The sequence below is a fragment of the Terrapene carolina genome, unplaced genomic scaffold, assembly GCF_002925995.2.
Source record: "Terrapene carolina triunguis isolate 2854851 unplaced genomic scaffold, T_m_triunguis-2.0 Scaffold193, whole genome shotgun sequence".
Lineage (NCBI taxonomy): Eukaryota > Metazoa > Chordata > Testudines > Emydidae > Terrapene > Terrapene triunguis.
Window position 1 is genome coordinate 5,707,087 of NW_020664544.1, and position 13,927 is coordinate 5,721,013.

The 13,927-nt window shown below is 40.5% G+C and overlaps 1 protein-coding gene across 5 annotated transcripts in view; it reads right to left on the bottom strand.

Annotated features, from left to right (window-relative positions):
• Positions 1-414: 414 nt before the first annotated feature.
• The window catches only part of HOXB3 (homeobox B3), a 58,111-nt gene continuing 44,598 nt past the window's right edge, over positions 415-13,927 (bottom strand). For 4 of the 5 annotated variants that reach the window (XM_024203745.2, XM_024203747.2, XM_024203744.2 and 1 more), the window contains 3 exons: positions 9,929-9,991; positions 4,057-4,611; positions 415-2,945 (listed from right to left, as the gene is read on the bottom strand). In XM_024203745.2, the coding sequence (XP_024059513.1) occupies positions 2,179-2,945; positions 4,057-4,492 (1,203 nt within the window). In that variant the 5' untranslated portion in view covers positions 4,493-4,611; positions 9,929-9,991 and the 3' untranslated portion in view covers positions 415-2,178. Of the gene's footprint in view, positions 2,946-4,056; positions 4,612-9,928; positions 9,992-12,525; positions 13,121-13,927 lie in introns of those variants that run through there. The other variant, XM_024203748.3, reaches the window with a different exon arrangement.

A 13,927-nucleotide genomic window follows, 5' to 3' on the forward strand; every position in this document is an offset into this window, starting at 1 on the left:
TTTGCTTTTGCTTCTGCACATCTTTCCCTCCCTTTCCCTTTCCCTAGCAGTTTAACCCTAGCACAGCATCTCTCTCCCAGCACCAAGGTTTTATTCGTCTGCTTCTTCAGTGATTTAATTTCACTTCAGTATTAAAATTCCTCTTTGCCTTTTTGTGATTAATCATTTTCCTTTGTTTTCATTTTAGGCCCAATGGCTGTGTCGTTCGGATGACACGTGATCTCCTCTCTTTGTAACCTCCGAAGAGGACGGTGAACTTTAGTCTGCTTGGGAGAATTTTAAACAGGCTTCCAAGGGGCGAATGGGTGGGGTGAGGTGAGGTGAGGGAAATAGAGACTAATTATTAACTTTTTAATTAAATATTGTAGTCTAGGAACGTGTCAACGGTTTATAACCTGAGCTGTAAAACAAATAGGATTATAACCTGAGGGGTGCGCCATGGAGGAGAGACTATAGATATCCATCTATCTGTCTTTAGTCTCTGGGATATTTAAGCTTGTGTTTTGACTACTTGGTCTTTATTTTATTTTTGCTTTTAGATCCGACTAATAGGACAAGATCCAAATTGATAACAGAAAGTTTATTCAAGAATTGTTCAACAGACAACCCTTAAGCAAGGAAATAAAATAACTTCTATAGGAACAAAGAAAGATCTCCAAAGAGGAGGGGTGACGTGGGAGGGGGATTAGCTATAGTTCTTCTAATTCAGGACTATACAATTACAGTCTGGTTCTGCTCTCATGCCTCCAGTAGAACTAATTACATTATTCATAAGTACGAGGGTAACATAAAACTACTGGTCTTTCTAAATTACAATAACTAAAATAAGCTTGTTGTACAATGACAAGGAAACACAATGTCCTTTATAACAAGTAAATACTAAAAAAGTACACTTTGATTCTTTTTCTCATATAAATACATAATGTTGGGGATAAATAATACAAAAAAAGGAAAAATATTTTAAACTGGCTATAACCAATAAATATATATGAATGTTCACCAGAACACACAGCTTTTGAAAGACGTCAGGATTGAGTGGACGAACGCCCTTCAAAGTTGTTTTATACCCATTCAATGTAAACTCTAAGTGCAACAAAGATGTCCAGACAAGAAAGCATTAGCAAATACCAAAGGTCCATTCACTTCTGCTTCTTTTGGAGGACATACCGTTTGTTCAAAAATACCCTGTTTTCACGTTAAGTCAAGAGAGAAGGAGGAACAAAATGTAGGATTTCTAAGTCTTAAGATTGCTTTTTTGTTCATGAACCCTAAAACAAAAAACATGTAACCGAATGGAGACTTCACTTCATAAGAGGCAAAGGTTAAAAATATCCAGACCTGTCAACTTTCTCTTCCTCTCTTTGGCCTCTTTAAAAAAAAATAAAATATAAAAGTCAGCTTTGTTGCAGAAATGTGTTTCCAGAACCTTTGCAACTCTTAAATCTATTTGGGGACCGTGTGAAGAGGCGGAGGAAGAAAGGTTATATTTCCAAATGTTGGCAGATATGTATATTTTCAGCTAATGGGGTGGGGGGAGGAATTACTCAGCAAAAAAAGATGTTCTTCATCTCAAGAGTTAGACTGGAAAGGAAAAGGTAAGATTCTTTGGGGGGAGATTTGGAGGGTGTAGTTTTCTGTGAATCTGTTTAGATAAAAAAAATGTATCTGTTATTGATAGGCCAATTGTATAGATTTGGTGGGTTGACAGTATGCTGCCATTATCAATGTCCGAGGAATCTTTGTACTTATTCGTACCTTCTTTAAATATATCAGGTTGTTTTGGTTTTGTATCTTGCTAGATTTCCATAAAACTACCCCAAATATATTCAAAAGCATTTGTGTTGAAGCATTAAAAGGTATATCTATCTAGAGTTTAGATAGATAGATTAGATAGATGTGTATGGGGATAGATAGATAGATTAGATTAGATGAATCTTGCAAATAAATAGAATTAATCATCAGAAGTTGTGCCTAACGGGCTTAATAAAACCAGAAAAAGCCGAAAATGTCTCCACTTGAAGGGCTAACAAGACAGGCCACCAAACAAATATCTTAAGGGCTCAACACAAATGTTTCTGAACCAAATCCCACTGCGGATTCACTACCCCACTCCAGTGCTCCACAACATCCTCACGAGTCTGTCCTGCCCTCCCCCCAACCCACCCAGCCCTCACCCTATCACAGGTGGGTGAGTTTGGGCGCCTCTTGGATTCGGCCCTGAGAAGAGGCGTGGTGCGTGGAAAGGTCTGTGTAGGTTGGGTGGGTCTCACATGGTCCATGGTGCTGGCTGGTTGGCATCTGTGGAGCCCCGTTGTAGTCCATGCTGGCAGACTGGTGGTGTGGCAGGTGATTGAGGCCGTAAAGGGAGGGGCCCGAAGCAGGCATAGAATCCACATAGTTGCTTCCAACGTATACAGGGCTGCCTGGCATATTGGGAGTCCCATATGTGCTCCCATTGCCGTGTATTATGTGGGGATCGTACTCCGGCGCGGTGTTGGCATACTTCTGTTGCGAGGGGCACCCTTTGATGGGGTTTTGGTAGTTAGTTGGCATGGCATAGGCATTCTGGTGGGGCTTATTGAAGGAAGGAGGCGATGAGTCATCGTAGTTAGTAGTCATGGTGTGCAAGGCATTCATAAACCCTGCTGAAGATTGCATGGGCTGGGGCGGGCTGCCCGTTGGGGAGGGCCCCCCCGAGGAAGACCCCATGCCTTTCGACTTCTGATCTTTTTTATACTTCATCCTCCGGTTCTGGAACCAGATCTTGATCTGCCTTTCGCTGAGGTTGAGCAGATTGGCCATCTCCACGCGGCGGGGCCTGCAAAGGTAGCGGTTGAAGTGGAATTCCTTCTCCAGCTCCACTAGCTGCGCGCTGGTGTAGGCAGTGCGGGCTCGTTTGGAGGCAGAAGAAGACCCTGGAGGGCTTCTCTCGCCGCTGCAGCTTTCTACCGGCCCGAAATGAAATAAAAGATAATTACTTACATGCAGAAATTGAATGCACCGGTTCCTAATAAATCCTGTAACAGGCACGCGGACTTCAAACCCCCCCACCCCCACCCCTTTCACATTAGTCTGCACTCTATAATCATGTCATTTATTAAGAGTTCTGTTCTCCAAAGCTGCCCCTGCTTTATGAAAATTTGATCATGTCACGCAGAAAAGGATTCCAGGGCCATTTATTTAGGAGTCGATTATTTTCAGCAGATAATTTTGAGACAATAACATTTGGCAGGGGGCAGTGTTTTGAAAAGCAAATTAATATAAACACGGGTGCCAGCGATGTGTGTATTGTGTTTTCATGTGTGTATATTTCAGACTCACAGGCATATGTGTGTGTTTTGTATAAATGCGGGTGTGTATTTAGTATCTGTGATCACACGCACGCATAGCCACACACGTATGTTTGTGCCTTTAGTGTACATGCATATATATAATTGCACGTATAGAATATATATGCATATATAACACAAATACTATAGTAAAACACACACACACACACACATATATAAAATAAACAGACACGTGTATATCTGTTTATGTGTATGTATGTACAACTATATATGATTATATTATATATATAAGAGCAATTCCATGGTGTTCTTCTGTCTATCTATCTATTTGTTAATCGATAAATAGATGGATAAGTAATATACTATGGAATTTCTTTAATATTGATAAATATGCTGCAATGGAGATACATATTCATTTATTAGTAACTACATGCATTCAATGCTTCAGCCACCTTTAGCTAGGTACAATTTCTTTGGTGCATTTTACTACAATATTATGGCATTTAAAATAAATAAATGCATAAATCAAGTGTACACAGCTAAATCTTCATCATGGGCCAAATTCGGTAGGCTTTATTCAGGCCAAACTCCCATTGAAATCACCAGGAGGTTTGCTTGAATAGAGATTGAATGGCTTGGCTACTCCAACAATAGTCGTATTTCCAGTGCATGTATTTTTCCACTTTCAGACAAGAACATTCAGGCCGGTGGCTTCATTCCCTCGCTGTTTAGGAAAGTGGCTGGTTACAAAAGCAGAACTTTATACCTGTGGTAGGGGAGCTGTTTTTCTGTTTGGAGTTTTGTCTCGATTCTTTCATCCAGGGGAAAATCTGTTTGGTGAGAGTTGCGTTTGAACTGAGATTTGATTTGCTGGGGGCAGTTTTACTGCTCCCTGACTGGCTATTACTGCTGCTACTGTTGCTGTTGGTGACAGAGTTTGGGGGTGGTGAGACAGGTGGGGCTTGATGATTCTCCCGGGGCAAACTTGGACGCATGCAGCTTCCATTCAGGTCTTTACTTTTTGCATGTGGGGCAGTGTTGCCCAGAGATTGGAGGGAGCAGGCAGACCTCTGGTAGTCATTCTCCACGTGAGAAGAAGGCTGGAAAGGCTGTTGAGGGCCATCATAACCAAACCCATTAGCACCCTGGTAGGAATAGCCTCCAAACAGCGTTGAACTGTCGTAGTATGTTGTTTTCTGCATCTCTGGGATTCCCCAAAAATATTTTTACCGACTACCAGGGTCTTGAGACCCTTACGGAAGAACATTGGCACCCCAAGGTCACGTGACAATCCGTTTCCAGTTGTCTATTGGAAGCTGACCTGAAAGGTTAGAAGAAACACACAATGATAGTGGCCTGGCTATGAATCCATCTTAGGTCGTGAAAAGCACATGACATGAATAGGGTCCTACAGAACAGGGCTAACAGATGCTTTGAACAGATTTGTCCTGTGTTCCTCCTCCCTAGGCTCATCAACTATTTTAAAGTTTATTTTTTAAAGTCAATGCATTTTTCTGAACAGCATTGCACCATGTATGTATAAATATGTCTAAGCACAGGTGATTTCATATGCATACATACGTATAAACACACACACACACATTAATATAATAAGAACAAAACACAAAATGGATCACTGCTAACCACAAACATGAACCCAATATAACTCATGCCTTTTTACCCCCCATCATAATCCAGTCCATGTAATAAGCAGTTCCCAAGAATAAAAGAAAGAAGGTTATGGTGTGCCCAGAAACGAAAGTTTGGAGAATCAGATATTATAGAGTTCTGTTGCTTTATGGTAGGACTGCTTCACGGAATGTTTGATTTTAATCCAAGAATGGCAAATAGTCTCTCTATTTTATCCAGGTAAGGGTTTCTTGACTCATTTAGCTTGATTTGCTGCTTCCATAGTAACACACGTTGTCTTTGCAATTCTGGAGAAAATATTTTAAACAGATATTGGTCCATCCATTTAAAAAAAAAACGTTTTTCCTTTGGCCTATTTGCCTATTGTGTTTAGGACACATACCTTTTCACTCCTCAGCCCCATGTCTTTAAAATCTTGAATCTGGAATTGCCATTGAAAAGAATTGCTTCCAAACCCAGTTTCATTGTGTTTTGGTTTGGTTTGTTTTCGTAAAAAAAAAAAAAAAAAAAAACAATTTTGTCACCAGGCCATTTGGTTCTAGCTTTCTATCCCTTTGACTTTTCATCATTTCCCCCCCTCTTCTGTTTAAGTTTGCTTTCCAATCCAAGCCCAAAAGTTCCACAAAACCGGAAAAACCAGCCTTCACTACCTCCTTTTGCCCAAAGCATGAACTTTCTCTACATGGGATGTGGGGGGGGGAAAACAAGAAGAATAGACACTGATCAGAAAATAATTTGGTGTCTGGGGATCAACCAAGCAGCAAACTTATTTTAAGAACCCGGTGGATTTTCCCCATTACTACTCACATTTTGCGAGGATGGATTTGTTTTGATATTTATATCCATTTTAAAATGTAATGTTCTCACTTTTAAAAATAAACTGTATGTAAATAAAGTCTAATGAGATGTTTTCAAATACTAAAGCTTTAACACAATGCACAGATTTACAATAAATAACACTCCGATGTTTCCTCCCCCGACTTTTGTGTGTTTGTGGTTATGTCAAACTGCACTTCAAACAACACACTCTTCGCCAATATACACATGTAAGGTTGATTTAGCTTTTATACATCAACTCAATCCCTTCTACATTCCCAAATCTGTGCAATAGCTTCCACGGAGATATATTATTTATTTATTTTGTCGACAAAGAGGCTGGAATAATTTTGCGGAGAATTATTGGAGGGAGTACTCGGGTTTTATTTCCTCGTCATGATAAATATTAAAAAGTATACTCCTCTACCCGAGCTGAAGAGCTGTGAATTAATTAACAACCAGCAGTACATTTATTATGAATAGGGTGGCTGAAATTGACTAGGAGTGCAAAGAGGTGGAAATCTCTCCCAGGCCTTCCTGTTTTACACGGCTTTCCTTCTTCTTTTTTATCTTCTTTTTCTCTCTCTTTTAAATGCCCGAGAGGCGTATCAAAAGCAGCTAAAAAGAACAGCGGTGATTTTCAAAAAATACATAACATAATTGTACCGCCTTCTCTACCCCAAAAACGGAGCTAGCTGGTTTGGATCTTCAACAGAAGAGATTTGCTTTTGTAGGTCATCTCTCAACGCGTCACAAATGCCGGTCATTTATCTTCCCGAAGACGGCCGGAATCCTAATTATTTACTCCAAGGAATTGTGGTTTTTTTTTTTAAATCTCAGGCAGAATAATAAATATTAGATTATATCATGTTCCAATTAACTATCGCCGGATCAACTCTGGTATGTTTCCCCACCTTCCAAGTTTCACTTTGCGAAGGATAACAACATTAAAGACACAACACCCTGCCTGGGAACTTTTACTGCGAAAGATTTAGAGGAGATTGGAAAAAAAAAAACAGTGAATATCGAGATGGAGAAGGAAAGGGGATCTATGTCAAAAGGTTCATAGGAAGATTGGGTGAGAGGATGGGAACAGATCTAAGCCTATTTATTTCCCTTTAAAGCGATTCCCTCCATGTTGGAAATCCTAAATTCACAATCTGCCTCTGTTTAGGAAGAAGAGCAGTTCATTTCTCCTCTCCCCCGCCTAAGGTATATTTCACAGACCAAGCAAAAGACAGAATAAACCCGTTTTTAGTTTAAAATAAGAAAGCTATCGACATGGCCCTTAACAATGGGCTGGTGCTAAGAGGCACCTCAAATTCCAGCGACTGCCTTGCGGTGAATATGCCTGGAAAATAGAGACACATTCCTAAAATTTCCCTCCCCCCCCATCATCACCCCCAAGCAGAACCCCCCAGTTGAAAAGCAGGGGGGAAAGAAAGGCCCCTGGATGAGGGCTGCAAAACAGTCGCTGCGTGGATGGAAGCTTAAAGCTTGTGAACTCTTCTTGAACCGAGATTGGAGTCATATGGTCATAAATCATTGGGACATAGACTCCGCCATTCACAAAGTGATAGCCTATTTGAGTCCGGCTTACCTTAGTCTCTGACGAGCAAAGCACAGGCAGACATAATATATTTTCACATCCAGCACCAAAGCAATCAATAAGCAAGGAATGCCACCCTCTTCCTTTAAAAAAATGTTAAAGGAATAGATAGATAGATAGAAGTGTGTGAGTGTGCGTGGAGGAAAAAAAAGAGAAATCCAGTAATAAAGCCAAAGGAGGGGGACTAAACCAGTGTAGCTTTCGGTTACGGCTGCTCAAATTCTCTCTCTCTCTCTCTCCCTCTCTTCGTTTGGGGAAGAAGAAAAAAAAAAAAAGCAAGATGCTTTACAGCTTCCAAGATGTGTAGAAAAGCTCAGGGCTTTGACTGGACAAACCCTGAGATTCTAGTTGCCCTATAGACTGGTACGCCCTGCTCACTGATAACAATGGCCACGGCAGAGGGGAAGAAGGGAAGGAGGGAAAAAAAGGGAAAGAAAGAAAAGCTGAACGCGAAACCTTTAACTAGGCACGGCTTGGCTAGGATTAAAAATAATAATAGTAATAATCATGAGTCAGGGTAGAGAGGGGTGGGGGGTAGGGAAGCTGGGGGGGAGTTGAAATAAAGCTAGGTGGTATTTAAAACAAAATAATCAAGATTTGCTTTGGAGCGCTGGGCAAAGCCAACAGCCTTCCAAACAGCGTCACTAGTGAAAAATTATGCTAATTGCAGACGTGGTGGACCGAGGCCTAGACAGAAAGATAGCAAAGCTTTCCTTTGATTCACGTGTTTAACAATTAGGTGTCAATTTATGTTAATAAACCCTTGCAACATAGTCATACTCCTCCCCCCCCCCACCCCCTCACAGTTAGAATCGTCTTTCTTTCAATAACCGCTGCATATATTTTGTCTCTCCCTCCAACTGGATTTGTCTCTTGTTAAGAGTCCCTAATATGAAATAATTATGAAATATACTTTTTTTTTGGGGGGGGGAGGAAGAGGGGGCTCTGATCAACCAGCCAGCCAGGGACTGTTTTTTTTTTAAAGGGAGTCGAGACCGATGGGGGGAAGGGAGGGTGACAAAAGGACGAATCCGTTGTGTGGATGCAACTCAAAGCCTACAGCCGTGGGGAACTTTAATATTAAGTCTGCGTGTCAAAGTTCTCTGGCTGGTGGCTACATGATTCCCCACCTACTGTAGGTTGGTGGAGGGGAGGAGGTGGAATTTGCACTTCTAAAGGGGACAGAGAGTAAAATCACACAGGAAAGGCAAATTCAGGGAGGGGGTTGAACAATAAAGATTTGTATTAATATGATGATGATGATGATGATGATGCCAGACGCTGCTGCTAGCACTAGACAAGAGTTCTGACTCCTGGCGCGCGCACACTACCGCTGTTAGCGGAAACTTTCCCCGGTGCGTTTTGGTGAAGGTGCAGGGATACGGAAGCCTTGCAAAGGGAGCGTGGGAGGAAGACAGGGCAAAGAATTTAGGTGTCTGCACTTTTTTTTCCTTCTCCCCTGCTGTTATTGTTCCAGATTGCAATGATTTTTCTCGCCTTTAATTCTTGCCCACAAGCCCTTTGGGTTAAGTGCTGACTGGGGAATTTAACTGTAGCCCGCGAAGGAAAGGCGTGGACACAAAAGCTCTTTGGATCCCGCTTGGAAGGTGTGTCCACTGGTGCCGTTTGCATCACTCTTCCGCACCTTTTGATGAGTGTCCATTGAAAATAAAGAGTTTACTTTTGCAACATCTTACTTTCGGGATGTGTCTGGTGGGAAAGACTTCCAAGGTGCTGGCTAGAGACTTACTAGGGGGCATAAAGAACAGGAGTACTTGTGGCATAGTGTTTCCACCTATTGTTCTAACACCAGTTTTCAAACCTCTGTCGTGAGGGGGTTCCACCGTGTAATTGAAATATCGTCTCATTTTTCACCGAGATTGTTTTTCCTTCTGAGTTTTTATGAACTACTTGGACATAGATCTTCAACTACAGGCGATGGTGGAACACCAGGGTTACAGAGCGGCATGGAGGAGACACGAATAGGATTCATGGATTATTCTTTGTAAAAGACCCTTGCAAGACTCAATAGATTTTCGCAAATGGGACCTCAAGGGCTTGTGATCGAATATCTAGAATGTCAGAGGTACCGTGGACTCTGCAAAGAACTTTTCTGAAGTACCAACTTTGTGTTCTTTTTTAAATGACTGGAGAATTAAAAAAATATCATAAAAACATAACTGCATTTCTATACACTGAGTGTCTTGTAAGTAGATATTAGGTTCCATATCACCTTGAATGTCAGCTTATACGTTTTGTGTTGTTTTAAAAAGTGACTGTATTAGCCCAAATTTTGCAGTCCTGGTCATTTTAGACGTCCCTTCAAAGGGAATACAGAAAATATTTTCCATTTAAAATGTCCACCCAAAATTATAACCATAAATCACAAAGTTTAAAGACAAGCCAGTAGAAAACGAAGACACTTCACAGAAAAGTTAAGGCAATTATCGTCCTTATAAAGGTAGTGAAAGGAAAACAAGTTGTCTCTTTCAAAAAATTAGTGGTTTCTGGTTCTAAGATGTTTATTTTTTAACGACCAGGCATCACGTTTAATAACACTCACCAATTCTCCGTTGTCTGGTCCAGCACAAATGAAACAGCGCAGCAGTTTGAGAAAGAAAGAGAACTGTAAAACAGAAAAGTGACAAAACTTCCATCACAACGGCATGGGAAATCGGACTTATTATACAGAGAACTCTTCCAGTGGTAATGGTGGGAAAACGTTTCTAATGGACAAAAAATAAATAAATAAAAAATCTGAGGTATTTTCTCAACAATGTAACTAAAGATGACATTTCATCAGAGTTTTAGCATTTTCCGAAAGTTGTTTATACATACACACACATACACACACACACAAATACCATCAAGATGAAGATCATGCAGACATGCAGATAAGTAATTTTTTAAAAATAATTGGACTCATATATATGGTTCTCAAACATTTGGATATCACTTGCTCATTGGAAATGGTCTTTGAAGGAAATTATTTATCAGTTGTATCTATTCAAGCTTTGCATTAGAATAGTTATCAGTAGAAATTATCTGTAGTAAAATACAAACGTATTTTCCTGTTGGTGAATTTTGGTTTTAAATAAATAAATAATAATAATAATAATAATAAAAAAAACGTGAGCTGTTTTGCAATCCATCATTTACCTCCTTTTATTGTTTTAGTTAAAGGCGGTTGGTAATTCCGGGTTAAGTGCATTTTAAAAATGAAATGTATCGTGTTAATTAGGTAAGGCGGTAGGAAAGCTTTGTGGAAACCGCCAGGCGATTTTACTGGAAGACAACAAAAGCTTAAATATTTACAGCTCATCTTTTCCTATGTAGCCAATTTGCTCACAGTCTTGAATGATCCCCATAAAAAAAAAGTAGATGTTTTATGTTATATGTAGGTAACATTTACACAAAAGTTATTCGATAAAAGGATTAACGACACCAGCTTAAACCTCTTTAAAACTACACGGAGATTTATCACTGAAACCTTGACACGATTTGATTCAGAAAGAAAGAGGGGGGAAAATCTCATTTAAAATTATTTTCGTTTTGGGAAACATTCACTCGCTTTAATAATCTTGTTTCCGTTCTGTCTGTTGATGTTATTAATCTCAAATCAAATGTTCTTCCCGCACCCTACCCTTCTTGTGACAACATTCCTGGAACATAAATCACACATCAGGCTGACCTCTCTCTGGTCTGCGGCCTATAGCCATAATTTATGATGATGATGATGATTATTACACACACACACATTTTAATACACAACATTGGCTATATTTCATTTACATCACAGCCTTACCAGGTTAACTTGGGTTTTTAATTCCCTCTGTAGATTATAAATAAAGATAAAGAAAACCCCACCGCCCTTGATGTGGTATGAACCCCAGCGCACCAAATATGTCTCTATAAAAGTTCCCCCACATTAGGGCCTGGAAGAAAGGGGGAGTGGAGGTGGGGGCTGAACAAAAGGAGGTGGAGAGAGGAGGAAAGTAGCATTTATTTGGCGTGACTAGAGAAGGCAGGGGAAAATAGAAACAAAATAAATAAAGGCTCCGAGAAAGATTGTCAGTGACGCCAGCAAAAGGGGTTTTTGCTACATTTGGAGGGATCCGGATTAAAAATAAAATCACCACCCTCCACTCCTCCCCTCTTTCCCTCACTGCCAACAATAGGCTCATGCATTATGTATCATTATTAAAAGATATTAGTGGTGAATTATGGGTATTTTCAAATTAGGCACTATACTCTTAATAGGAACATTTATCTTTCTAGATAGATAGATAGATAGATAGATAGTGGGGTGTGTATGGAGATAGATAGATAGATAGATAAGCAAGCGTGCAAGACTGGTCACTATCCACTTCCGCTTCCTTTTATTTACTTTGTAACAGTTAGGATGTCAGTATCCGAATTATGGAGGCCAACCCATCTCCTCTTATAAGACGGTGAGGGGTAGGAATGCTAAAATTGAGGAGGGATGGATTAGGGAGACTCGAAAAAGTCTCTCTCTCTCTCTCTCACTCACACACACACACACACACACACACACACACACACAAAGTCTAAACAGAAGCCAGCTCCGGATAAGAAATCAAAATGAAACGGAGGGTGCGGTGTCTTTGAGAGATTAGCTCTCTTTCTCTCCATGACCTTTGCTTACAAGAGTAATAACTCACCGGGTTAATGATCAACCAGAGGAAGTGCTTTTGAATTACCTCCTAAATACAAAACAACAACAAAACCCGGGCTCCCACTATTCCTGGCTGTTTTTTTCACCCCCTGAAGCCCTCTCCTCTTCTATAAATTCTCTGGTCGCCAAAAGTCTTTCGTCCACACATGTTGCTCTACTGTCATTTTTTTCCCCTTTAGGAGTAGGGGAAGGGTTAGGGTACCAGAGCGCTGTAAATAGTTATTTAGGAAGCCAGTGACCAGCGAGACTAGATTGGACAGGAGCCCTCCCCACATACACCCCCCCCCTTTCTAAATGCCAAAATAATGACTTGAATTATGCTCTCACGTGACTGGTAGACGTCAACCTTTTACCCATTTTATACAGAATTGTTAAATGAACTTCCCCCCACCCAGCGTGTCCCCCCCCTTCCAGTGAATTCTCTAAACTTAGTTGCCAGCAGTCGCTTTCTTTTTTTTCCCCACCTCCTCAGTCATTCCCCTCAGATATTTGGTTTTGATTTTGTTTTGTTGTTGTTGTTGTTGTTCGGTCCTCTAAGCAGAGGAGGAAAAGGGAGGTGCGAAGTCTTTGCCAAAACCACAAGCTTGCAAAGTCTCAGCTCCCGAGCCAAATGCCAGAAGAGGTGGAAGGAACTAGAGGAGAAAGAAAGAAAGAAAGAAAGAAAGAAAGAAAGAGGATTGCTCCGCTCCGCGCAACAGCAGCAGAAATCTCCGAAGACCTCAGCTTTGAATCTGCTGCTGATAACCTGCTCCTGCACTTTACTAGAGAGAGACGCTGTGGGCTGGGGTGGCGGCTGGAGCAGTTAACCACCCACGCTCCCTCTCTGAACCGAGTGGATTTACAGTTAAAGCCTTTCTCGACCCCTGGAAAGAGGACGCGTGTTCCATTGCGGTAGATTCACCACTGGCTGCCCGCAGGATCTGCTGCTTATGGGCTATCCAGATTTCACGTCACTTTAAAAAAAAAAAAATCTGGAGGGAAAATGAGGATATATATTTTTCCCTCTCGAAAGGATTCCTGGATAGCATCCAATATCTATTGACTTGGCAGTTTCTGTTATAAAATGAAGGCATTCCGTTACTTTATAGCTACATTCCTCTGAATAATAATAATAATAATAATAATAATAATAATTAATAAAGCGTGATGCGGGGCGGGGGATGGGTGGGAAGGAGGGATGCACAAGGGATGCATTTTACCTGCCTTCATTTGATGTCACATACAGATAGGTAACAATTTCTGAGGGAGGAATGTCAGAGAGAGAGAGAGAGAGTTATGTTCAGGAATCATATTTCTGGTTCTCTACGTGTTTGTATAGTGTGCTGTCTAATTAGATACAATGAGAATACATTCTCGTTTTGCAATCTCATGTTATAATGTTTTTATTGCATACTACAAATGCACTATATAAATACACTGACTTGTATAGCATACTATAGATGTTATATAATTAGATACAATGAGACCATATTTTCATTGTACATTCTCACTGTATAGTGTATTTATTATATACTACAAATACACTATATAAGCACCCATAGTAGACACATAGCATGTAAATGTACACATTAACATGCATATATATGGATGTACACACATAGCATGACCAGTGACCCATATAGATCACTGGCTGTGCTAAAATACTGTAATATTGTAAGGGTCTTTGGTCTCTCATATTCGTCAACATATCAAAAGGCTAGCATCCATAACAGTCTCTTAGTGCAGTAAATAGTTAATTTTTAATTAGAGGAGAAAGAATTCGGAACGACAATGTTTAACAGGGTTTCAATGTCGTTATTGTGGGAGATACTTAGATGGAACTCGGCGCTTTAGATTCTAGTTCTGTTTTAAAATCACACACACACA